Raw genomic sequence first — 17508 nt, 5'->3', positions numbered from 1 at the left:
CATTGCAAAGTTAGCACACTAAAGATTTCAAGTAAACGAAAACTATGAAGACATTTAACTGACCAGCAAATGATTCTTGACTTGCAGAATATAACCAAAAGTAGAGCAAATGAAAAATTTATGTTCACCTGATCAATTATAGGGAGATATCCACCAACATCAGGTAGAATGGTACCATTAGGAAGTATTCCACCTTCACCTCCCACGACAACAACAATATCGTCACGTCCCATCATGTAAAGCATATCATACACTTGATTTACAACATGTCCTGCATCAGTCCATCCATTTGTGCTAATAGTTATTGCCTGCAAAAAAAAAATAACTCTCAATATACGAAAATACAGCCCTTCCAAGTTATATTACATTCCATGACATGCTTTCAACAAAAAAAAGGCAAAACTGTAAGTCCACATGTGATGTGTTAAGTTTCAAAAGGTAGAAAAGAGCAAAAAAATCATCAGTATCCATATCTGTATCGACAAGAATTCGATGACCCTTTACTCTATTTACCAACAATATTAACAACATTGTTAACATTACAACAAGTTCATTTAGCAGCAACATCTTCTCTTTCTCTTTCATCACAACTTTGCTTCTGATTTCTTCAAACTATTAGTTATTAATAGGAATAAACAGAAAGGGTTGTAAATTAACAGAAGGAATGTTTAAGGGATTTTATAGACACAATAAATTCTTTTATATAATATTAGTATCAATTTAAATGATCAATGGGGTACAAAGTAACACTTTGCTCAACAAAGTACATATTTTGTCTGGGATATATAAATTTGAATTCGCGCCGAAAAGTTAAAAGTGATCCCTACTTTATTTTAGGGATCTTCAAATAATTTTTTTTTAATTTTTACGCCTATTTTTGCTAAAAGAAATTGTAGGCCAAAGTATTCTTATTGATGACCTAATTTTGTGTGATATCTAAGTTTAGAGAATTTTTATTGGTTATGTCTCTTACAACATTATTATTGGTTTTAAAACTGAATTTATGTATCTATTGACATAAGTTCTCAGGAATTAAGTTATGTCTTTTTACTGTATAACTTGGTGAATTATGAATCAAACATATGCCTCTATTAGCAAAGTTTTTTAAGAATTAAGTGACATAACTTGTAATTACATTATGATACAAAATATAAATTTATGCCGTAATTTTTTTCAATGATAGAGATATTTTCGGCCACTTTAGCTCTTAGTATATATTTTCTTTGTTTTTTGTATCATCTTGACATCCTAGATGTATTATGTCATGTAGGATACATGTGTCTACTTGTTCAATTTTATAATATTTTAAGTGCTTTCTTCTACACATTCAATGTTGGAGGGCATAGTTATTCGTTAGCGCCAAGTTAATGGTCAAATTATGCCTATCTTTTTATCTTAAGATGTACCAGAGATAAATGGTGACTAATGTTTGGGATTTTCGATCACAAATGCTAAAAAAATTCTAGCAATTCATCAAAATTTGTGGTCAAAATTGTAATGATCACCATAACTTGGTATCAAGACAAGTCTTGTGACTGAAGATTACTAATGATTTGAATGTTGTATTGTTAAGAGAAAGTGTTGCCCAATATGAAATACAACATTCAGGTGGTCCACTGTTAGAATTTCTGTGACATGATTCTCATTTCAGAAAAAAATGATACCTGACTCATTTAAGCCTTTTCAGACATTGAGCTCACATATATGATAAGAAACTATATGTACTTGAAACTATATTTGAGTGAAGATATTCAATTTTCTCAACAGTTGCGAGTTGCGACTCTTATAGTGAAGCTTATATTTTAATTGATATGATTGAAAATGTTGTCGATGAAGTATTTGAGGAAAGCTTCTAAGTTTCGTTGTATTCTTACTTCTGTATAGGTATTTATTTTATGGCTGCTAATAATGCATACCAATTGGATTCCGGTCCACTTGATCCGTCTCTATTAACTGGACAGCTCACTCATAGGTCACGAGATATATGGACAGGGAATGATAATATGATTTTGACCACAAGAGAATGTGATGGGAAGTTTTGGGACCTAGTAAATGAACATCCCATTCATCCACGAGTCCTAGATGTGATTTAACTATCTGGATTATATGGTGTTTATAGGTCTCATAGGCCTGTTATTGATCGTAGCTTAATCACCGCACTAGTTGAGAGATGGCGTCCTGAGACTCATACATTCCACTTTAGGATGGGTGAGAGTACGATCACTTTACCGGACGTGGAGATATTGTATGGCTTACCCGTGAAAGGTAATCCGATAGTTGGGTATGAGCCACAGAGGTCTGTAGTGGATTGGCAAAATATTTGTCAAAGATTATTAGGTTTTAGTCCACAACCTCAAGACTTTAAACATAGTAGTCTCAAGGTCTCTGCGCTTAATGCACACTTGCGACTTCAACCACGATACCCGACTTGGCAACACAGAATATGGTCAACGAGAAAGCTAGGTGTTATATGTTTTGGATGATTGTTGGTTTACTATTGGTAGACACATCTGGTGGTCTTTTAAAGCTTATGTATTTGCCTATGCTGGAGGATATCACTACAGTCGGGTCGGGTCTTACAGTTGGGGTAGTGCAACCCTAGCATATTTGTATCGTTTTCTTTGTAAAGCCTCCCAAAGTAGCCAAAATGAGATTGCTGGATTCCTACCACTACTTCAGGTATACTCAAAAATTACACTTAGTATTTATTGAAATTTTATCTAGTTTATAATTATCTTTTATGTTCAAATTTGGGCATGAGAGAGAGTTACCGTCCTTAGGCCTCAGATTGTAGCAAAAAGAGATACAAGGAATATTTTCCCTGTTGGTTTACCAAGGGGTCCACATGCTGCTAGATGGTATGCACATTTTAGTTGGACCGACACTACCAAACACGTGTTAAGAATTTTCAGGGATGCGCTGGATTCAATGACAGAAGATCAGGTAAGATTTTGTACTAATTTTCTCTTAACTTTCATATATATTGTAATTGTGAATACTTTTTTTTTATAGTTCATTTGGGAACCATATTCTTCTGACATAATTTAGAGTCTTCCCGAAAAATTAACTTTTGGTCTGCTTTGACTACGGGATGTTACAAATCTGGTTCATGAGCATTCTATCAAAGTTTGTACTTCATATTTCTGGATTTATGGATATGATTTCTCCAGTTAGCAAAGTCACATATAGCTTTAGAGAAGGTAGCGTGGTGGTTCCATTATCCGCGGAATTTGAACCATATGACCATTGATCCCTTGGGTAGTTGGTTATTAAAGAATTTAGATATTAGATTATTAATTGTTGGAGCATAAATGATTTCTTCCGAACTATAGCTAGAATCTAAATTGTTGAGTACCATTTTTCTTGTTCCAATATTTTCCCTTTAGGTGGATGTATTCGTATATGGCTTTTTAATTCTTATTCGAGTCATGTTCAAAACATCTTAGATGTTTGATTCTCTGTCAAATTTTATTCGATGGACTGAATGGGTTAATTTTAAATTTTGGACAGGTGGGTTATATTCATTTGATGGTTAATAAAGCAATATCGCTCGGTGAAAATCCATCAATGGAGGAATTTTACTGATTTCGTGCAATGGAGCGGGATGAAGGATCTAATTGTTTGGCATATGTGCAAGAGGCAGATAGGATTCATGTTCAAGAAAATTATAGAAGAGAGGAGCTAATGTCTGACCATTTGCATCCTCCTATTCGTCGGTGAGGAACAGATGGTGTTGCGGGTAGGAAGGTACGTGCTGTTGAGAGAGGTCGAGCACCTATAGAAATGGGTCAAGATGATCAAATCACACAAGATTCCCAAGCAGTCTCGAATTATGAACCAACAAACATTGAGATTGTGACGTACATGACACCACATACTCCACAAATATCAAGGAACCCAAGTCTTTTATCACTTGGAAATGTATTTGGTAGTAATCAACATCAACATTTTGAAAAAGCCCCAAACTTTGTGGATGGTGATGAGTTGGAGGATGCAAATCAAGGTGCAAGCCAAGGTGGTGAACCATCAGTGAAGAAAAAGGTACAATCATTCTTAAGCGACTGGTATGTTAAAATCTTCACATTATTCTTTGAATAAGTGTTCCTTTTTAGTTGAATAACTGAAAAATTGTTCCTACTTTTAGGGAGTCATTATCTTAATCAGCAGGACCAAAAGAACAAAACAAAAGTTTCTGTGTTGACAAAGAAAAAAGACAAAGGATGAATCATGTGGTTCCAAGTGAGCTCTAATCAACATGAAGAAAAAAAGTTTGTAATTTTTCTCTTGAGATGCATTACTTTACTTTCAGAATGGTGTTTAGCTTCAATTTTTGATAGTTTGAAATTCATATTGCAGATTGGATATAGGAAGAAAAAGTAGATAACTTTGAGCTCATTTTTCACTCTTCTTGCGGATTGAAACAGTTTTGCTCATTTTTGTTCTTCTTATGTAAAAATTAAGTGTAGTTTTTTGAAACTCCGACAAGAAACTCCATTTTGGTGGTTAATATTTTTTCACTAAACTTTGTATGGTGTCAAGTATTTTAGTATGTGTAATTTTATGTATTTTGTACTGCTGATCATGTTTGAGGTTGATATATTAACTAATACCAAGTAGATGCAGTTGACTATTAATCAAGAAATTTGGTTACATGTATATGTTGCATTTGATGGTGTTTGAATATTTCTTCAAATTGATTATTGAAGTTTATGGTTGCAAGTTATTTAAAAGTTGGCTTCAGTTGCAGAAACTTGATTGTTATAATTGGGCGCATTTCTATGGAGAGCTTGAAGAGCAAAGTGAATATCATTTGGTGCATTGACATAATGAGCAGTAGAAGGAAGAGAGAGCATGGATAACAACTGACTTGTATAATTGTTGATATTAGAAGTAGAAGATGCACTTACATCAGCAATACTACTAGTGTTGTTCAAAGCTATGGTAAAATTAAGTCATCTTTCTAAGTAATAAATCAGAAAATATTTGAAAGTTATGGTAAAAATAATAACACAATATGATATATTGACTTGACTTATTTAATTCATACCTTTGTAAATATTGTTTCAAAATTGAGCTACACAAACAAAATTTTGAATGAATATTGTTGGAGTGTATAGAACATTTGTTTCAACAAGGTTCATTTTATAACCATTTGTCGTCAGTAAAAAAAATGAAAAAATTGACTTTAACATAGTGTCGTAATTGATAGTCACGATTTAATGTAGAAACGTGATCAGCGGTAACGTTTTATGATCTGTAAGATTCCAATGTAGCAGGATTTTATTCTTAATCCGATGCCCCGTGATTAAATTTACATAAAACGTGATTGACAGTTACGTTTTATATAAGAAACGTGATTATCAGTTACCTTTTATAATCTGTAAAATACAGGATTCGATTCTTTAATTGCAGAGCCCGTGATTGGATAAAACGTGTCTACAGTACTAAAATATAAAACGTTACTTTTGAGAAACGCTTTAGCTCTAAAACGTGATTCGAGATAACGAAGTATAAAACGTTATTGACAATAACGTTTTATTTCTGTTTGTTCCGTGAACTTTTGCTATTTTTCCCATTAAACTTTTTAAAATAAAATAAAGCATAAAATGTTACTGTGAACCACGTTTATACTAGTTTTGTAAAAAAATTAAAAACATACTATTTTGATACATTGATTTATAGAATGACTTATTTTGGTGAAAAATTCCTAATTGTAAGAATTATAGATTGGGTCTTTTGGAATTGAGAATGGGCTGATATGTTGCTGCAAAATAATTGAAGTTGGGCTAGGAATTAAATTAAACGGGCTGCGAAAAATGAGAAATTGACCCAAGGGGTTTGATCTTAGGGTTTAAGAAATAACCAAATTGAGTTTCATTTAGGAAATTTGACTAAACTTTAAATAAGATGAAATAATATTGATTAATTTACGACCTTCTTAATTTTAACCAAATAAAATAATGAACTTAATTATGAACTAACTACTCAAAATATAAACTATAAATTAGCTAAACTATTTAATCAAATATTTCAAAAAAATTAAACCAAAATATGTTTTAGGCGATTTTCAAATATTAAATAATAATATATACAAAATTATATAAAATATAATTTTTTAAAAAAGTTTTGTAAAATTAAAAAATTACTTAAAATGACTTGAAAAATATTTAAAATTTCAAAAGCCAATTATTTCAAATCGTTTGGAATTTAAGAAGCTCGATGATTAATATATATTATGGAGGGTCAAAATTAGGTGTCAACACATGATAATAGGTAAAATTTTGTTTTACCTGCTTTGGAACTTGTTTGAATTTTATGGTGCGCCTGTTTACCCCTCGGAGCCAACTGACTCCATTACTAAGGTCATAATGGGCGTCAATGAAGAGTTTCAGCCAAAAACAAGTTGAAATTCCGAATGACTAAAAATCCATGGACTACAACACACGAAATTAGTCAAATCTAGTTTTACAATCTTTGGGCTCTCTTGAATTTGAAAATGCACCCGTTTTCCCCTTAGGATCAACAAGATCCATTATTAAGGTCTTAAGGGATGTCCATAAAAAATTTCAGCAGAAAACAAGCCAAATTAGATCACCAAAAATCCGTGGACAATAGCACACAATAATTGGTAAAATTTGGTTTTACCTACTTTAGGACTCGTTTGAAATTTATAATGAGCATATTTTCCCCTCGCAAGGTGACTCCATCACTAAGGTCTTAACGAGCGTCCATGAAGATTTTCAGCCAAAAGTACGTCTGAATCCCGAATCACCAAATATCCATGGATTGTAGCACATAAAAATCGATAAAACATTATTTTACCTACTTTGAGGCTCGTTTTAACTTGAAAAATGCGCTCATTTTTCCCTAGGACCATCTGACTCCATTACTAATGTATTAATGGACATCCATGACAAAGTTTGACTAAAAACAAGGTGGAATCCCAAATCAGCAAAAATCCAAGGATAATAGCACACGAAAATCGATCAAATATAGTTTTACCTGCTTTGGAGCTCGTTTGAACTTGGAAATGCGCTCCCATGTGACCAACTATCTCCATTACTAAGCTCTTAATGGACTTCCATAAAATATTTCAGCAAAAACAAGTCGAAATCCTAAATCACCGAAATTCCATGGACTACGGCAATACAAATTGGTAGAATATGGTTTTACCTACTTTGGGGCTTGTTTTAACTTAAAAATGCACCCGTTTGCCCCTCGGGACCTACTGTATCCATTACGAACATCTTAACGGTCGTTCATGAAAACCTTCGGCTAAAAATAACCCAGAATTTTGAATCACCAAAAATTCATGGACTATAACACATGAAAATTCGTAAAATTTGATTTACCTAATTTAGGGCTCGTGTGAATTTGAAAATACATCTGTTTTCCCCTCTGGACCAACTAGATCCATTACTAAGGTCTTCAAGTATGTCCATGAAAGTTTTTTTCCAAAACAAGTTGGAGTCCTGAATCACCGAAAATCCATGGACTATATAGCTCATGTAAATCGGTAAATTTTGATTTTACCTTCTTTGGGGCTCGTTTGAACTTTAAAATGCATCTATTTTACCTTCGGGAACAACTGGATCTATTAAGATTTTTACGCACATCCATGAAAAGTTTCTGCCAAAAACAAGATGGATTCCCAAATCACCAAAAATTCATTGACTATATATAGCACACGAAAATCGGTAAAATTTTATTTTACCTTTTTTGGAGCTCGTTTAAACTTGGAAATGCGCACATTATTCAGATATGAACTGCATAAACACGTTTTATGTAGTATCTTACAAATCACACTTGAGATAAAATTATTGTAGCCAAATTCGATGCGAAGAATTGGACTTAGAAAACGGAAACAAGTTAAATTAATCTATGACCTACCATCCGCTATATTAACTTAGTTACCTTATAACCGGTTCAAGAGAATTTGAACACTCTTTCTTACTAAGCTAAGTTGAGCATTTTGTTTTTAAAAAATAATTTTTTTTGTAATTTACTTTCTCTAGATTATAAACAAATCCAAAACATTTTAAATCAGTGGTCTATAATCATCGATCTCATTTTTTTCCAATACCTAATGCGAAAGGCGCATGAGAATTTCATAATTGAAGTATTTTTCTTCATCAACCGTAATTTTTTTACTTAAAGTAATTAAAAAATTTACACAAATAATAACGACATTCAAAGTAAAAAAGCTACAACTACATGAAATGAATTAAAATTAAGGGACGTAGCTAAAGTGGATCCCACAATTTCGAAAAGTTGTAAACTAATTAAATTGGAACGCAAAAAACATTTTTTTTAATTTTTTCTCAAAAATACCCTTGTTGAAGAAGACACAAATTCTGATAATTCATGTGACACAGTTGGAAGAGTTATTATTCACACTTTACATCCTGATTTGTCAGAAGATTCAAGTTTGTCACTACACGGTATACACACTTTTTTTTTGTTTTCCCTCAATCTCTTTGTCTCATTTTTCTCTCACGCATATAAGGCGTGTCTAAGTCACATTTCTTTTATGATGTTATTCAATTTCATCCTATATATAAGTGTATCTGTGGATCCAAGTTATTCAAAATCATCAGTCCCCATTGTCTATTTTTACTTAGAAGTCAAAGTTTTTTATTCTTTATTATTTGGTAGAAAAATGGGAAAAGGTCTCATATTTTTAGTTTGCATGACCATTTGGAGAGCAGGTACATCTTCTGTTCTCTTGTAAATATACTAGTTTAGTCTTATCAAGCACTTCTCTTTTAAAACTTTTGGTAAACTCTGTTTTCTAATTTATTTATGGTTCACTCTTAAATTCTTGAACTTATGTCATTTGCAGACTTAGAGAACTCAAGAGAGGCACGAAAGAAAACATATTAGAGAATTGTCATCACTCTTGGATGTTGATAGCAGTTCCTGACTCTTCTGCAACCCCATATCTCTTTTTTATGAAGATGGAACTATGTGGGATTAGTTCTCCAAAGTGTCAAAGCAACAATATATCCTCAACAACGTGGATGATTTGAGTTCATATGGATCAACATAGCAGGAGATATATATCTTGAGAAGCTGAGACAACCCCTATTTGAGAGTAGGCTAAGGAAGGATGCATTATCTGACACCCACATGGAATCGGATAAAACAGACTCACCATTGTGTTTCTTCAGTCATTTATGAAGATATTCAAAGTGTCAGCTTGTTATCATAGCTCCATCCAACTTGCTTCTTAACTGGGAAGTCGAGTTCCATAAATGGAATTTGTACATTCTGTTCTACAATTTGAATAGTAAAAATTTATCTTCCCCAAAAGAAGAAGCTATTGTTCTTGTCTTCAGATGATTATCCCAGATATTTATCCCATGCAGGAGGAAAATATCCACACCTTATAAGTTTTGTGAATCTTAAATCCTGGGGTGAAAGTAAGTGTTTTGGGAATTAACTTTGACTCGTTCAGAGTTCTCATAGGAGATGATGGAAACAGTAATGCAAAAGAGATACGAGAAATCCTTCTAAAATTACTTGGTCTTCTAAAATCAGTACTTTCCACACAAGGTTGTGCTCATTTCGAGCAGTGTGCCTTTCTTTAAGGACCAATAGACCAGGAAATTTTAGAAGTATTTCTCTAGTCTCTTTGGAATAACCCTTTTAATCTTCTCAAGTGAGAATTCTGAACAAGTCATAGCTGATTCCCAAGACACTGTAACTTTCCCCCAATATTTCAGCTTCACCATGAGCATAAGGTGTGAAGATCGGATTAATGTTAGAAGACACCAACAATACCTTCATCTTATTTTGAGGCAAAGTCTTTGTTTTTTAGGTTGTGGAAGGGAATGTCTGCCACCCATTTCTGGGACTCGACTTCCTAGTGATGAAGAAAATTTGATGGATCTACGATTACTCGACGACATTGTGGGAACATTTTTAGAATTGACTGAAGAAACACGATGGTTTTTTTTGGTGTCAGGTGGATTTGAGATAATGCATACTACCTTTCTCTCGGATAGGGTCGCTCTCAGCCTCTCAAGATTTATCTCCAGTTGTGTTGTTCCACATAAACTCAAATCCTCCACGTCGATGAGGATACATTATCACTTTGACACTTTGGGGAACTAAATACCACACAATTCCTTCTCCATAAATAGGAGAATCTTACGTGCAGAACAATCATAAATTCTGAAGTCGTCAACATCCAAGTGTGTGTGCAATTCTTCAAAGTATTTTATGCGATTCTTGTACGAATATTTTTTTAGGTGTATTATAATTTTGCTAGGACTTTTAGTAACTTCACATGATGAAGATACGGGATCGTCATGATCAAGCCCGATAGATTCTTTTTAATTTTCAACCTTTACGTGATGTTTATTCCTATTTTTTAATTTTAGTACATATCTAATAATACTGACCATATATTATGATGTCTTAACATACATCGTGTGACATTAATTCCTCATTGATGAAAATATAGTCACTCAGTTAGACATGTAATTAAAATTCAAAATTTAATGGGTTTTACATTGCTTCTATCCTTCTCTCGTGCCCAGACTTTTGTCTTATCACAGTAGGATAAGATTATGAGCCGTTTTGGATTGGTAATGTTAGGTCTTATGTCATTCTCTCACGATTTTTCAGGAATATTTTAATTTTCCTAAGCCTTTTAATACCTTCTCACAATGAAGACACGGGACTATCATGACAGATCTTGGGCATATTTATATGCACATAATGCTAAGTATGACCACATTTATGCCTAGTTTGAATTCACAAAGTATGTGTTTAGAGTCTTAGAGAGTTATTTATGTATTTCTGAGCTAACCGACATCATTAGTTGGGTAAGAAAGCTTAGGGAGAAATGTGCACAAAAAGGGACAAGGGAAGCAATCAGAAAATTCGAGTCAAGAAGAAGCAAAGAATAAGCAGAAAGAAATGCGCCAAGGCAAGTGTGTGTAGCCTCGCGTCGCGCAAAAAGGGAGTACAAAATTAGTATAAAAGAATTAAATTCGAGGCCAAACGTCTCGTGACTCTCGCTTGTCACGCGAAAGAGTTATACATCTTGGACTGGAATTTGAAGATTGCTCGCGCATCGCGCGCCTGAGGCCTAGAATTGGCTGTTTCGACTTTTAGTATATATAGTTTTTTAGTTTATTTTATTAATTTTTCTTTTTCTAATTTTTAACAGGAACAACTGGAGAATGACGTTTTGGAGTTTTTAGGGTTAATTCTCTATATCTTTTCCTTCTAATCTTATTGTGATGATTCATAACTATTGTAAAATTGATTACCGGATTATGAGTAGCTAGATACCCTAGTTCTAGGGTTGTGACTGTAGGATGAATGCAATCTCTAAAGTTTGATTTTGGGTTCATCATTTACTATCACATGAATCTCTCTTATGTTCTTATTTTGGTATTTCATGCTTGTCATCGTAGAAATAAATCCATTGTCCAAATTGAACTCGGAAGATAAATAAGAGGTTAGAACGTGGGACATAAGAAGCTTGTTGAACCCTAAATAGCTAGGGTTAATTCGTCTCAAGGGTAGGGATATACCTAGAGATCTTGCTTGGGTCACCATACACGAAGATAGCTTAATGCTCAATATTTAATCACTCTATCCCCGCTCAACGATGTAGCTAGAATGTTATCTATTTTAGGTGATTAGAGGTTGTGAGACCATGATCATACATCTAACCCTGTGATTCAGTGATTCGATAGTTCAATAAATACCCATTAAAGAAATAGAATCATAATAGCTGTAATTTAGTCATGACCAATCCCCATGACTTCCAAACACTAATAAAATGACAAGGCTAATCTCATCTGTTGAGTAAAACGCACAACACTACAAAGAAAACGAAGACAACAAACCACAACACTAGAGCCAAAAGTATACAGAAGTATTCAAAGTTCAACATGGAAAACAACGCATTAAGCTAATTTCAAACAAGATAGAATGAGTACATCTAAAATTTAGAGAGGATACTATCAGTATTAAGCCCATCTTTAAGCATAATCCAAGAGACATGAACCTTTCCTAAACAACGAATGAAATCTTAACAGAAACAGTTACTTGGACGAGACCATAACACAACATATAAAATCGAGAAGAAAAAGAGTAACAAAACGAAGTAATGATGAGATTGTCACTTTTAACAAAACGAAGTAATGATGAGATTGTCACTTTTCCTGGGCCGCATACTGAGACTATGAGCTTGACCGTGAAGATTTACGCCACCACAAGTGAAGCTTCGATGAGCTCTGGAAAATTCCAATTTGGGGGCAAACTAGAGGGAAAAAATAGAAACTTATTCCTGAATATTTAGTAAGCAATTGTTGTGGTTTTTTTTGCCTCCCCCTTTTCATTGAAAACTAAGAAGGCTATTCATAGAGGGGTGAAAGGGCATATTTTTTAGGGGGAAATCGGGTGTAAATTTGAATTTGAAATTCAAATTCATTGTTTCTTTTCAAGATAACAGTAGAATGGATGGAGATTTCTTCTGAAAAAAGGGAGGAGATAGAAAATGATATTCTAGGCAACTAGGTTATGGGTTCTGCAGGGTAGTTGGACAAGTAACATGGTTTGGTCAACTGCGATTTACTGCATGATTTTCAGGCGTACTAGAACGGGAAACAAGACGCGTATATGGCCATTGGGCTCGCGTATGCTGCTGGATGCGACTTCTGGGTTTCCTTTTGGTCGTTGTTCTCACGTGGAGAAGATCAAGAAGAAGCGAGGTGGGGTCGTTTGGTATTGATAATTGTGAGAATTATAGGCTAGGTCTTTTGGAATTGAGAATGGGCTGATATCTTGTTGTTAAAAAGTGAATTGAAGGTGGGCTGGGAATTTAATTAAACATGCTGCAGAAAATGAGAAATTGGCCGAAGGGGCTTGATCTTAGGGTTTAAGAAATAGCTAAATTGAGTTTAATTTAGGGAATTCGACTAAAATTTAAATAACATAAAATATATTAATTAATTTACGAGCTTCTTAATTTTAACTAAATAAAATATTTAATTAAATTATCAACTAAGTACTCAAAATATAAATTATAAATTAGGTAAACTATTTAATCATATATTTAGGAAAAAATTAAAATATGTTTTAAGCGATTTTCAAATATTAATATAATAATATATTAAAAATTAAATAGAATATAATTTTTAATGACTTGAAAGTCAATTATTTCAATTTTTTTGAAATTTAAGAAGCTCAATGATTAATTTATATTGTGTAGGGTCAAAATTGGGTGTCAACAGTTATCCCTCGTTTGACTTGGATTGGTGAAAGAAATTCTAGGCAAATGAAATTGAAGAATCCAATTTTGACCAACTATATCTTCATCCTTCCAGAAAGGATTTTGGTACGAACTTTAGGGATCATGGACGAACCTCTAAATTAGGTTTCTCACATATCTTAAGCTATATGAAAATTTCGACCACTTGTAGTTCGATACGCTTGATCTGATGCACGATTATGAAAGAATTTTAAAGCTATCTCAGTATTGAATCATAAAGAGACCGGCATGCTTGAGAATGAGATTTGAGAGAGGATGTTGGAATACAGTCGAGTTTTTAACATTGAGCCCCCTACATATCCTTAGACCTTAGAAATAAGGATGTTAGTAGTTTGACTCAATCAATTGAAAATGAGATCTAGTATATATGATAACCTTTGGGTTGGGAGGAGTGACAAATAAATTGATAATGAAAAAGAGGGTTGCAACCTCTTAGACATGAATGTGGTGCATTACACACCCATAATTAAGAATTTACACAAACATATTTTCCAAAGCTCTTGGTGCACTGTCACTCAAATTTGAAAGTTGTTTTCGATAAGAGAAACGTTTTTGGATTCGAAATTGAAACTGATAAATCAAAGAAAAATCCACATGCCTTTTGATAGGGGTGTGGTTTGATTGTGATGGAAGTTGATCCTCAGCTCGCTCCTAAGAGTCTGATACTTCTTTTCAAACTATGTCCCAATTCGCTGCTAAGAAAAAGTTCCATGTTGTGTTACATCCTTTTTTATATCGTCCGCACCTGTGGTTTGATTTGAGAATTCATCCTCTTGGATGTTCTCGGCAAAGATTGAAATAAAGTTGTTAGTAGAAAATGTAATTTAGATAGAGAAGAGATATGTTTTACCCTATTCGGGACACATTTTTTTACTAAATATTCTGATGTTTGACACAATAGATGATGAATTGATATGATTCAATACGATGATGACTTTATTAATAATGTAACATTGTTGATAAAGATACTTCATTTATAGAATGACGTTGCTATATTGATGATGAAGATATTGATACTCGATTGATAAGATAATTTTGGTACATCCATTGGTAGGATGATGTTGATCCAATGGTAGAATGTTGTTGTGAAAGCTTTATTGTTAAGATGATGTTGGCATTGGAAGAAGTAATGAATTTCTCGGAATTTGTAGATGCAATGGCCTTCTTGGGGTTGAAGATGCAATGACCCTCTCTACATTTGAATGAAATGGCCCTCTCGGTAAATAAATATGATAGGCGTCTTGGCATTTGAAGATATAATGATCCTCTTGGCATATGAAGATGATGGTCCTCTCGGCGTTTGAATATGCAATGACCCTCTTGGCGGCTTGAATTCAATGTCCCTCTCGATATTTGAAGATGATGACACTTTCAACGATTGAAGATTATGACCCTCTCGAAGGTTTGAATATGCAATGACCTCTTGGCGGTTTGAATGTGTAATGGCCCTTTTGGAAATGGAAGATGATGGCCCTCTCAGCGTTTAAAGATGCAATGACCCTCTTGGCGGCTTGAATGCAATGACCCTCTCAGCATTTAAAAATGATAGCCCTCTCTGTGTTTGAAGATGATGGTCCTCTCGATGGTATGAATATGTAATGACCCTTTTGGCAGTTTGAATATGTAATGGACCTCTTGGCAATGGAAGATGATGACCCTCTTGGCGGTTCAAATATGATGGCCATCTCGGCGTTTGAATGCAATGACTCTCTTCGCAAATAATGGTGATGACCCTCTCAGCGTTTGAAGATGTAATGACCTCTTGGCAGCTTGAATATATAATGTCCCTTTTGGCAATAGAATATGATGACCCTTTTGGTGGTTGAAGATGCAATGACCCTCTTGGCGGTTCGAATATGATGGACTCTCGGCGTTTGAATGTGCAATGACCCTATTGGCATTTGCATATATGATGACCCTCTCGGCATTTGAAGATGCAATGAACCTTTCGGCAATGGAAGATGTAATGTCCTTCTTGGCGATTGAAGATGCAATAACCCTCTTGGAGTTTGAATGCAATGACCCTCTTGACAAATGAAGGTGATGGCCCTCTCGGCGTTTGAAGATAAAATGGTACTCTTGACGGCTTGAATGCAATGGCCCTCTTGGCGGCTGAAAATGACCCTCTCGACAAATAAAGGTGATGACCCTCTCGACATTTGAAGATGCAATGGCCTTCTTAGTGGCTTGAATGCAATGACCCTCTTAGTGGCTTGAATGCAATGACCCTCTTGACATTTGAAGATGATGGACCTCTGGGCGGTTCTCATTATCGCGTCTGATATCAAAGGAATTTGTGAATATTCTTCAAATGTAATTTGATGTCATCGAAGATGCGTGTGCACGTTGAGAGTGGTGCTTTTGTTTGTTACTACTTTGAACATTTTGAGTTCATTGCGACTCATGCTTTGTTGGAGATTTGGATGAGGTGTTGTTGCTCATATTCTGAACTTCTTCTTTTTCTTTCGAAGAACTTTAATAATTGTTCTGCATCCACAGAAAAGTTGTTAATTTTGTGCAACAGATCGCCCTATAAATTCTCCATATTCGTTGAATGGAGGAATATGTGATCTTGAGATTATCTTATAAACCTGTATGCACAAAAAAATTATAAGTTTTTAGAACAAACGTATATATGTTGACTTCTCTAAACGCGTGCTCCTTGTCTTGCTATATTTGGTTGATCACTCTGATGTCGTGCTTCTTGATGGACATAATATGAAATTATACAAAACATTTGACATATTAAAATGTCTTTAATGAAAGAAACATTTTTGAGAATCAATTTGGAAAATGACATTGTCAAATGTAATGTCATCCAAAGCTTAAATGAACATCCTTGATTCAAAACTTTTGGCATGTCGGATGACTTGTTTCTGGAGAATTCAAAAGATCCTTGAAGCTTGAGAAATTTCTGACATGGTTCTTCGGAAATCCTCCATAGTTGGAGAGTTTTGTAGTTTACTCTGAAATCCCACGTGTTTGAGATTGCTGAAGTTGACTTCGAACTTTAACGAGGCTAGATATGACATTAGCTTTAAACTCCTGATCGTGCTCAAAATATCCAAAATTAACTGCAAACTTCTAGTGATGTTTGAAGAAATTTTTGGGGTCATTCTTTGAAATTTGTCCCAGTTAGATGTCTTTTAATATCTTGAGTCGTCGATAGATGTCTCGTGGAATTTCGAAATCTTCTTAAAAAAATTCTATCCCAATTGCAATTCTCAAAGTGACTTTATCCTCTTTTTGGCGGAGATCTTATTCTTGAGAATCTTTTAGTCCCTCTCAAAAAATTTGTTGCGATTAGATATCTCAGTGTGTTTCGAACTTTTGATATATCACTAGTAGAATTTTTGATACCCCCTCAAAAATTGTCCCAGTTGCAACTCAAAATATATCTTATGTCTTGACTTGCTGGAGATCTTCTTGAGAATTTGAGTCCCTCACAAAATTCGTCTCTTTAGATGTCTCAACGTATTTCAAACTTTTAATATATGCCTTGTAGAATTTTTGAGACCCCTCAAAAATTTTGTCCAGTTGCAACTCACAATGTATCTTAAGTTTTGACTTGTTGGAGACATCCTATTCTGTCCATGTTTCTAGTATAAAGGAAAATAGAAATCTTATGGGAGATATCATCGAACACTTGTGGAGCCTGCGTATCCCGTTGAGGAAGGAATTTGAGGGTTAACTGAAATAGAAAATTTTGATAAGGAAATGATTGAGGTCGACATAGGCCGCATACGTATTTCACTCTTGAGAATCCAGGTCAGACATTGTTCGTTAAATGATAATTTCCTAAGCATAAAACATAAGGTAGTTACAAGCAAATGATGCGATTACAGGGAAAGAAAATAAAGAAACTCTAAATCTTCAACTCCTATAGCTCTTGATAGCATCTGAGTAGATTCGCCACTTGAGGTGAACGTCTATGCTTAACCCTGACTTGTCATCAGAAAAATTTATTGATGTATTTCCTAAGTAAGTTGTTGAGTGCTCTTTTTCGAGCTTCTGTCAGATAGACATTGATTCTAGTCTGTTGAACATAATCATCCTTTTATGTATCATCCAAATTTGACTTATCATGATTCTTGAGTTGTTTCAATTCTTTGGCGATGTATTCAGATATCATGATTTTCCCATCATACTCTTAGAACACATCGTCATCTACCTATTTTTTTTCCATTCAGCTTGTGACATGACATGATGTTGAC

General features: G+C 34.2%; 1 protein-coding gene and 1 pseudogene across 1 annotated transcript; both read left to right on the top strand.

Annotated features, from left to right (window-relative positions):
- The first annotated feature begins 1895 nt into the window (after positions 1 to 1895).
- Positions 1896 to 3585, top strand: LOC107027732 (protein MAINTENANCE OF MERISTEMS-like). The gene is made up of 5 exons (XM_015228814.1): positions 1896 to 2035; positions 2120 to 2296; positions 2505 to 2679; positions 2764 to 2943; positions 3511 to 3585. Exons 1-5 carry the CDS (start codon positions 1896 to 1898, stop codon positions 3583 to 3585), a joined length of 747 nt encoding a protein of 248 aa, XP_015084300.1.
- Positions 3586 to 3684: 99 nt separating this feature from the next.
- LOC107027731 lies at positions 3685 to 4224 on the top strand (annotated as a pseudogene).
- Positions 4225 to 17508: the final 13284 nt, after the last annotated feature.

Source organism: Solanum pennellii, chromosome 8, assembly GCF_001406875.1.
Source record: "Solanum pennellii chromosome 8, SPENNV200".
NCBI classification, from domain to species: Eukaryota; Viridiplantae; Streptophyta; class Magnoliopsida; order Solanales; family Solanaceae; genus Solanum; species Solanum pennellii.
The sequence above is the reverse complement of the archived record's forward strand: the minus strand, read 5'-3'. Positions and strand labels throughout refer to the sequence as shown.

Coding starts and splice junctions, on each gene's coding strand:
- LOC107027732 (XM_015228814.1), top strand. CDS start 1,896: ATGGCTGCTAATAATGCATACCAATTGGATTCCGGTCCACTTGATCCG. Junction 2,036..2,119: donor ACAAGAGAATGTGATGGGAA/GTTTTGGGACCT, acceptor TGGTGTTTATAG/GTCTCATAGGCCTGTTATTG. Junction 2,297..2,504: donor GTTGGGTATGAGCCACAGAG/GTCTGTAGTGGA, acceptor TACTATTGGTAG/ACACATCTGGTGGTCTTTTA.